Source organism: Kryptolebias marmoratus, linkage group LG11 (assembly GCF_001649575.2).
Source record: "Kryptolebias marmoratus isolate JLee-2015 linkage group LG11, ASM164957v2, whole genome shotgun sequence".
Taxonomy (NCBI): Eukaryota; Metazoa; Chordata; class Actinopteri; order Cyprinodontiformes; family Rivulidae; genus Kryptolebias; species Kryptolebias marmoratus.
The window spans coordinates 11,710,523-11,720,223 of NC_051440.1; the positions used below are offsets into that span (position 1 = coordinate 11,710,523).

At 39.3% G+C, this 9,701-nt stretch overlaps 1 protein-coding gene across 1 annotated transcript; it reads right to left on the reverse strand.

Moving 5' to 3' along the window:
- Positions 1-1,821: 1,821 nt before the first annotated feature.
- Positions 1,822-5,195, reverse strand: lmo2 (LIM domain only 2 (rhombotin-like 1)). Its single transcript, XM_017405648.3, has 3 exons — positions 4,592-5,195; positions 2,991-3,206; positions 1,822-2,813 (listed from the first exon to the last, which is right to left on the reverse strand). Exons 1-3 carry the CDS (start codon positions 4,630-4,632, stop codon positions 2,588-2,590), a joined length of 483 nt encoding a protein of 160 aa, XP_017261137.1. The 5' UTR covers positions 4,633-5,195; the 3' UTR covers positions 1,822-2,587.
- Between the last annotated feature and the right edge of the window lie 4,506 nt (positions 5,196-9,701).

Consider the following 9,701-nt stretch of genomic DNA (forward strand, 5'->3'; position numbering starts at 1 on the left):
CAACAAAAACCAAGGCACACCAGCTCTGAGAACAGGCAGCGAATTAAAGAACATCATGACTTCATCAACATTTTTGCTCTTTTTTTTTTTTCCTCTGGCATTCATCATTTCTGTCAGGAGAATTGTTTTATGTGTGAAACCACAGTCTGTAGCCAACTATTTAGCAGCTTTCCTGTTTCGGATAAATCTTTCAGTGACCTCTTGTGGCTAAAACTGGTTTTCATTCATCATCCAGTCCTGTTTTATCCAGATCGGGGTCATGAGAGGACTCAGCCGAACCGAGTCAAATGGTGTAAATTTGTAAAGTGCTGCATTTTATCACAAGCTTAAGAATATGTTTATGCCACAAACTCCTTGTGACACATGCTCCAAAACAATAAATTAGCCCAAGTACAAAGTTAAATTTCTAAATATGGTCTTGCAGGGACTTTTTTATGTACATTTTTACTGACTGAACTTGTCACTACCGTATTAAACTGTCCAAAGAGTTTTCTTCCTGCTTCCATCTCAGAGATGTTTTTACACACTGTTTGTCATTAAATATGTGGTCACTTGGGGAGAACCTTTTATTTCCCAAAAGAACAGGGTTTTGTTTTACCTATCTGAAGTGGTATGTAGCTTTTTAACTCATTTTCATGTTTTATATTGGTAAAAAAAAAAATGGTTCGGTGTTAAAACTTACATTCACAAAAAGTTCTGTTTAATTTTAATTTGTTAATCATTTTTATTCTGATAAATACAGACTTTGATTCACTTCTCATTAAATATTTTTGTGTTTGTCTCTGTCAGCTAATTTTATCTCCAAATTAATTTAATGTATTTGTTTAGTGAGGGGAAATATGTCAAAAATTATTTTAACTGTATACAGTTAAAATAAAATGTATAGTTAAAATGTATAAAATTTAAAATAATACCCTTGACTCAATTTATGCTTTTTTCTTGTTGTGTATTTGTTTGTTTGTTTTGTTTTAGTTATGATGCTCTGACTGAATTTCTGCATTTTTGAAAAACTATTTCACTTTAACCAATAACTTTATTCTCATTAAATCAGGTTGAAATTTGTGCAAACGCCTAAGAAACCATAAAGACATCTATAATCAGATGTTGCAGTTTTCTTTAATGAAAATAATAATTTTATCATAAAATTTTGAAAATATATATGTTTACAAAACTGAAAGCTACATTAGTTTAGATTTTATTGATGATATATTCTGACTTGGGCTATTTTGTTTAATTTTATCAATTTAAATCATTGTTTAAATCTATTTCTTGTCACTGTTAACTCAATGTTCTGACTTTTTATTCATTTCAAATGTTTTACTGTAGTTCAGAGGTATTGCTCATTTATGTTTTATACTTTTTACAGCACTTTGATGTGTAATAGAAATAATCTGACTTGCCGGACTTATCGATTTTTTTTACGTCTTGCTGTTAGTTTTTTAAATGACCTATAACAAACAAAAAATCAAAACTGCTCTTATTGTTTATTTGCTGCTTGTTTCCACATAAAATGTTAATTTAAAAAGGTCTTTAAAGTAGATCTTTCAAATATTAGTTAGTGTTAGCTACATTAAATTAAATTATATATTTTTTAACTTTGTGTTAAACCCACAATCATAGGCTACAAACTAAACAGAATCAAATTCTGGTTTTTCAAAATTTACCTGTTTTAGTCTGCATGTTGTCAAAAACATAATTGTAATTTCTTCTAAAGAGCTGTCCATTAAACATACATGAGAGTAATGCTAATCAGTCTCCCATCACTCATGATAACCTAAATCTTGTTTTTTTAAAACCTTCCAGAAACACAATCTGACGGTAAATGTTTTCCCAAACTGTCATTTATTAAACATATTGACCAGCAAATATCCAAAAAGGTATGAGTGCCTGTTCAGAGAGTTTCTGGTTTTACAAAAGATTCAGTGGAAACTTCAGTTCATATCAAGCATCGGTAAAATCAATATTGCATGAAACCTCTCAACCACTAGAGGGCGCCACCAGCTCAGCCTGGTAACAACAATTATCCTGAAGAGGACGTTTTAACTAAAGTTAAAAAATGAAAATGAAATTCCAGTGGTGGGATTCAGAACTATGCTTCATTAAGCAGCAGGTCAGGTGAATATTAAACGGTTAATTGTTCACAGGCAGGTATTTAACAATTTGTAAAAAAAAAAGTGCTACAAGCAATTGATTAATCAATGAGCTGTTAATTAGATTTAACTTGAGGGTTTTCGAAAGATTCAGATTTACCCCATAACGAGTTTTAAATCATTTACAAATAACAGCTTCATTAAGGAGAGATTTATATAATTCTTATTGCTGCGCAGTCTGAAAGTTTTGCCACAGTGTTTGACTGCAAGAAACTAGAAAGAAGCATAAATTTGTAAAATTCAAAAGGATTTCTAGTACACAACAAATTACGGATGTTGCACTTTTGTCTTTTAGGATAAAAGCTTTGAAAAAGCAGCATTATTACTGGTGCAGTCTTCATCAGTCTGCATGCAGAAGATGCTCTGTGTTCATTTGACTCCATATCATAAAGACAACTGTTCTTCTACGGTCCGTTTCCTTCAAGGCAAGACGGATCCTAAACCATGCTGCTGCTGTTGAGCTTGGTCCACTCGAAGATGTCCTGCTCACACACAATGTCCGAGTTGATGAGAAGGTAGCGATCCCCCACGCAGAAGTGCTTCTGGCAGGCGGCGCATTTGAAGCACTCGAGATGGTAAACCTTGTCCCGCACACGCATGGTCATCTCAAACGCCCTGATCCTCTTCTCACAGGAAGCGCAGAGGCCATCCTGACCGAAGAGCCTGAGTGCGTCAGACAGAATCAGCACGTTAGACATCCGTTAAGCTGCGGATCTTTCTACTTACAAGATTGAGACGAGCTCCCCTCACATCCCTCCGAGATCTACCATCGTCTCCGCTTTATCTCAGGAGCCATCTTTTTCATAAGACCCTGACTTCCCATCCCGACACCCAACTAACCTCAGATAATCCCGCCGGCAGAGTTTTCTTCCCAGCTTGTAGTAGAGGCGACGGCCCACCTCGCCCAGCCGGCAGCCACAGAGGTCACAGCTCAGGCAGTCCTCGTGCCAGTACTGCTCGATGGCCTTCAGGAAGAACCTGTCGCCGATGCTCTGCTGACAGCCACCGCAGGTCAGCAGGGACGGCGGCATCTGGAGGACCTCGTCCACCGGCTCCCTACACGAGAAAAGCAAACCAGATTAAAAAAAATCCCATTCCTGAGGCATTATGTCCTAATATCTTTGACAGACATGACACATACACATCTGTCAGGCAACATATGCCTTTAGTACCTCTATTATTATCATCATTTTATAAGATAAAAAAGGTTTTCAGGTTGAGCTGTTGGTATAGATTCATCTGGGGCATGGCGGTCAATTCTAAGATTTTTTTAGGAAAGGTTTTAAATCACATTTCACTTCTCATTCAAGGAATTTTTTTTTTTTAATTCCAAGCTTTAAAACTGCAGTCAAGTTGCTCCATTTGTACGAGCTGAACTCACATGCAAATCCCTCTCTCCCCTCACTATTGAGGGCTGTGAAGTTCAAAAGCTGAAACCGTCCACCTCGTCCTCTGTTCGGTGTCGGTGTCAGGTTTCAACTTTCCAGCATTTATAGTGCAGTTTTTGAATCTAATCTCCATTCAGTTTCACTCTCATTCACAACTTCATGCATGGAGCAGGCCTACAGAGACCCTCCGGAGGGAGGGGAGGGAAAGGGATTTGCATGTAATAATAATAATAATAATATTATTAAAACTAATAATTTATATAATGCACTACTAATTAAAAAAAACAAATCTCACAGTGCTACAAAAAAAAAGATTCTATTAAAAAGTTTCAACTTCTGAACTAACGGCTCTCAGAAGGGAGTGGAGGGAGAAGAATTTGCATGTGAGTTCATCTTTTCAACTTACATAACTAAAACAACTTAAAGGAGTTTTACAGTTCAAAGCGCCTCGTTTTCCAGTTTGTGCCGAGAAAGCTCCTCGAATGAGGATTGAGGAAAGATAGTCAAATATGACAATTTTTGTTTACTCTGAAACACTATTAGAAAAAAAAGCGATTTAAATTCAGTATTTTAGCCTTTATTTGACACTGTTTGGTCCTTGATCTTGAAATAGGCTGAAATAGATCCTGTTTCCTCCACGAGACAGACTGTTAAAAGCACTGGAGGAGTTTATTTGTGACATCGGTGTGTAGCAGTGCATTGAAATGTCATTTTGAGTGCTCGAAGACTGCATCTGAATCTAAACAGCAAAAATATAAAACAAAAATGAAGTAAAATGCAAAAAGATTAGCATCTACAAACACAATACTGCATAGGGTGATGTATGCCTAAGCATATATGCCTTTCATGAGCCTAATTTGTGAAGTTTACATGTTTTTGAGTTTACTTAAAGCCTGAAACTCTTTTAAATGACCATTTATTGAATGCACAGCAGAGACTTTTTGGCCTTTAAGCCACTTTTAGTTGTTCCACGTGGGTTAGTGTGGTGATGCGCCCTTAAGTGTCTAATTTAACGCACAAATAACAGGATTTTAGTTAAAAACACACACTTACTCGTTGGCTTCCAGTGTTTTTCTCTCTATAGTAGATGTCATTGTTGGCTCTGCAGACAGGCGCGATGCACCTGCTCCTGTGCGCCTCAAAGATCCCGGCTAAAACGCGTTTGGGGAGATGATCTTTTGGTGTCAAAATTTCAGAAAAATAAAAAAATTAAAACCAGCTGTCAAAATTAGTGTGCGCAAAACCAGAAACGCTTCTCTCCTAAGCAGCCGGACGCTGATGGAGGACGCTGGCTGTCATCATTTCCTGAGGCGGTGGTAGTAACCCCCCGTGCCTTTCGGGTCCAAACAGGGACGACAAATAAAAATAAAATAAAATAAAATAGAAATAAACACCGCGCCGGTCCGATCAGAAGCTCGGCAGCGACGATCTCCGTGTTCGAGCCCCGGGTTGGACGCAGCGAGCCGCGGACTCGCTCCTCCGCGTGCAGCCGCCGAGCAGCCGCGGCAGCATCGTGCTTTTAAAGAAGGTCGGGGCCCCCCTTCTGCTTCGCTCGGGCTCGCTTTCGTTTCCCTCTTCCTGTTCACGACTGCTCGACAATGAGGGGAAATAGGTCTTAAAGCGACAGCCGAGCCGCGGGGTCGTGACTGGGACTAATGAGCCCCGGGGAGCCGATAGGACCGGAGATTAAGAGAAGCAGGGGTGTGCTTTCTTTTCTGATGATAACACAGCCTCTCCTTCTGACCTATGTGAAGTGGAAATATACAGCATATATATGTTTAGGCTCATGACCTTAAAGTTATAGTTCAGGGTTTGTTTCTTTTTTTTTTTTTTTTTGGCATGTAGTTGTGTGGAAAGGTTTTGAACAATAAACATCTTACCTGTTGTAGATAGCTCTTTGAGCAACCTCACTCTGGTAAAATAAGGTTCAATTCTGACCCGACTGACAAGCTAAGGGCTTGTCTGAGTGAGGCTAAAACCAAAGCATGCTGATGCCCCTTTAAAACATAAACAAAAAAATAAATAAATAAAAATACTTAGTTCTTGCAAATTTACCTTTATATCGCTGTCACATTTTTGCCTTACGTTCACATAGATGTTCACGTTTTTTTGCAAACGCTTTTTTATTTTGCCCTTCCAACAGGGACAAGGCCGTGGTAAGCAGGGTTGCCAATTCCTGTACTTTAAATTAAATGATTGTTGCAATTATTTTATGTAAACCAGCACCCTTTTTGTACGTCTGTGCGCAAAATATTACAACTGCATAAAACCAACAATAGCATTAGGTCATGATTATAATTTTATACATATTCTCTGTCCAAAACATATATATACAGCTTCTTTTTAATATCCATATTCCTACAAGACAGCAGGCACTGGCAGAGTGTATTTCACTGCACACAGTTAGTATTATGATGTTCTTCATAAGGGTGTTTATGGTCATACAAAGTCACACGTGCTCACAGCAGTGTCCCAATCTGAACTATGTTCCCATGGCTATGAACGGGAATATTCTGATATTTCTGCTAGAATACCCATGTGATGTGAAACTGACAACAATGTAAAGGTTCATTCACGTGAACCACTATGAATGTTTGGAGACTGGAGTTATCTTGGTGTAGATTCTCAGTGATCAAGGACATCATGGACGCTACCAGTGCTGTCTGAAAACGAGATAACTGGACTTCTTCCTCAGATGAGTAGCAAAACATCTTCACGGCTTGTTCCTTATACCGTGTTTGGCGTTTCCTGAAAATTTCATGAAATTTCATAACTTTTTGAGCAATCCTGTACACACACACAAACAAACAACTGAAAGCATAATGTCCTTGGTGGAGGTAATTACTGAGGTTGCTGAAAGAGCTATCTACAACAGGTAAGATATTAATTGTTCATAACCTTTCAATAAATTACCAATTCAAAAGATCAGAACTATTCCTTTAAGAACCACAAAAATTCAAATAGTCTACCATGTTGGGTTATAACCTATTTTTTGTAATTAGTGGCTATAACATATTGGATAACACCAAAACACATCCTATTCAGAATATTACAGATAACCAGTAAGCACCGACTTGTACTAATATTTACTTCTGCAACACGTGCAAGATGTTATGATCAAGAAAAATAGTTTCACTGTTCAGGATCATCTAAATGTAATCTATCAGAGGTTACCTGTATTTTGAACCAGATCATTTTTATCATACTTTGCGATAAAATGTTTGTAAATGTTTCTTTGATTGATAATTACACCACTTGCTCCCTCTAAAACAAACCATTTGAGTTTGTTTAGTTGCGAATCATTTGTTCTGTTTGGCGAACAAAATTATTCAAGTAAGTATTTAAACTTCTGTTAGGGTAATTATGACTGTAGGTAATGAAATGTATTGATTCTTTGTTATACAGGACTCAAAATAAGCTCCTGAACTTATGTTATAGAAAGAAAGGATTACGTTCTAAAAGAAACATCTTCCCCCCCACACACAAACGATCATTAGATTATTGCCTCTGTGAGAAATACACACAGTTTGTTTCTTGCAGGCTTTCCTTTTCAAAGCAGAGCTCCTGCGGGTCTTCCTCTTATCTGCTGCCAGCGCTTCAGGGCTGCCTGCGAGAGGGAGGGACGCAGGCAGCAGTTGGACTGGGAAGACAGATAAAGCACCTCAGCTCCAGCAGCCAGACGCAGCGCGGGCTAACTAGATGTGGGCTAAAAGCTTCCCCGGGCTGTTCAGCTGTTGGACTGCATAAAGGCTCACTGGATAGACACCAAGCTGAAAAGGCCCAGGAGCAAGGTGAACATGACTCCATCGCATGCCAGCTACACAGGCAGCAGCGCAGCTCTGCAGGGATAAAACTCACACTGCAAATCCCTCAATTGAAAGACAATTTGTCTTTTCTGTCTGCCGCCTTCGTACGACACAACAGCGCAGCGGAGGGTCTGCGTTGCTTTAAAATGTGACAAACATGAACCCTTTAATGGTCCCCACTGCAGATAAAGCAGAGGTGTCCAATCCTGGTCCTCGAGGGCCACTATCCTCCATGTTTTACTTGTTTCTCTACTCCGACACACCTGATTTGAATCAGTGGGTGATAAACAGGCTTCTACAGAACATGAAGAGGTGATTTAACCACTGAATCAGGTGTGTTGGAGCAGGGAAACAAGGAAAACATGCAGGATAGTGGCTCTCCAGGACCAGGGTTGGACACCCCTGAGATAAAAGATAAATCACTCTCATCAGTCTGTACAGCTGATCAGGAGCTCCCTGTTGTATCCTGATGATTGTACTGGACGCACGCAAAACAGTTAATTACGGTAGGTTCATTTAAATATGCTGAAAAAATTGAATGCTTATGCCTAAAAACATCTTTACATTAGCCATGATATGCAGAAAACTTTGCAGTTTCAGTCACAGGGTTATAACACAAATAATATTATCTACTGATGGTATGTTTCAAGTGACTTTATAGATGAGCTGTTCATACAAGTTCCTTGACAAATTCAGTTCAATACAATTCAACTATTGCTAAAAAGAAAAATCTGACACACACACACTTATATATCTGTACACAGCTCTCTTTCTGGATCAAACAGACCCGTTTGTTGTTTATTTGAGAACATAATACGAGCCTGACGTGTGTGTTCCACTGCTTCCTGTGGAGCTGACTTTTATAAAAGCCTAGAGGATGTGCAACTGGCATGCAGAGATGATGCTTTCCTGGGGGGCTGGGGCTGGGGGGTGGAGGGCACGCTTCCTACCCCCACCGTGCATGATGGCACTGTTGTCCTGGCCTCACAGATAGACGGGCTGAGTCCAGATGCTCTTGCGAGATAGGAGTATCATGGCTCAGAGAGCCACATTAAAACTCCAGCTTGGTGCCATATATTGATAAAACTCTTTTCCCGCTAACAGTTTCCTAAATGTCAGCGGAAAACATGAGCACTCTATAGGATGCTAAAGAGATAGCTCAGATCTTTTAAAGTGGGGCGCTGAGAAAAGGTTATGGACAGTTAATACCTCCGTTGTTGATGTTGCTCTGTAAACGACCTGAGTTGGCAGAAAACAGAGATTTGTTCTGATCAGACTGACAAGCTAAAGGCTATTTAATTGAACTGTTTTTCTCCAAACTGAGGTCATTCAAAGAGCTATCAAAAGGTGAGAGATTTATTCTTCATAACCTTTCTACAGAACCCCACTTCAAAGAATCTGAACTATCCCCTAAGAAACTGACTCCGCTTTTAGAACAAAACCACCAGGATGGAGGGGTTTAAAGCGCTTTGCTTTTTGCCTGAGCTGAGTTAGGAAAGCAAACAGTTAAGAGTTTGGGCAGCCTTCACGGAAGTGGTGTCACTCCTGTCCAGTTTCCTGTTTTGTTTTGAACTGAGAGCTTTATGGAGTCAAAGGCTTTGTGGACTTCTGGGACAGCTGCTATAATCATCAGCGCTAAGCAAACAGTAAAACTGTGCAAAAGATTCAACAAGCAACTATAGTTTTATTACTAGTTTTTGAGAACCCCCACAGCAAGAAAATCCCAGTGGTGTTCATCAGAAGATTTGAAAAAGACCAGTGATCAGCTGGATGTTATACTATTATCTAAAATTATGGCTGCTGGACATTGTGTTGACTTTCTGAAACTATGAACTCTGAAACAGCAAAACCAGAACCATTCGCTTCTTGCTCATTCTGAAATGTAACGTCTGCTGCTTGTCGTGTCAGAGCTCTTTGTCTGAGGTGAAAATGTTTTGGAAATGTTTTGTTGTTCTGTGGTTTAAAAGTCTGGTTGAAAGGGTCAGAGGTCAGCCGAGGACCCACCCTGCAATCTGCTGCACTGTTGCCTGGTTGAAAAACAGCAAGCTGCAGGAAATGAGTCACTTGTTGACACTGAGCTTCTCTTGGCCTAAGGGTCCTCCCATAATCAGCGTTATCCCTAAAAAGAAAACACTTTGAGTGGAACAGTGCAATCAAACCGCCGTGCAGCCATTTTAACTGCTTGGTAAAACAAGGGTGGGCTGCTTAAACATTCCTCCTTTCCAACATGTCTCGGGTATGTTTGTTCTTCAGAAACTGATAGTTAAAATAAAAAGAAGACACATTCAAGCCTTTCTAGCACATTTAAGACATTTGTAAATAAAATATATCTGGTGCAAATCATCGGTGAACTTGTT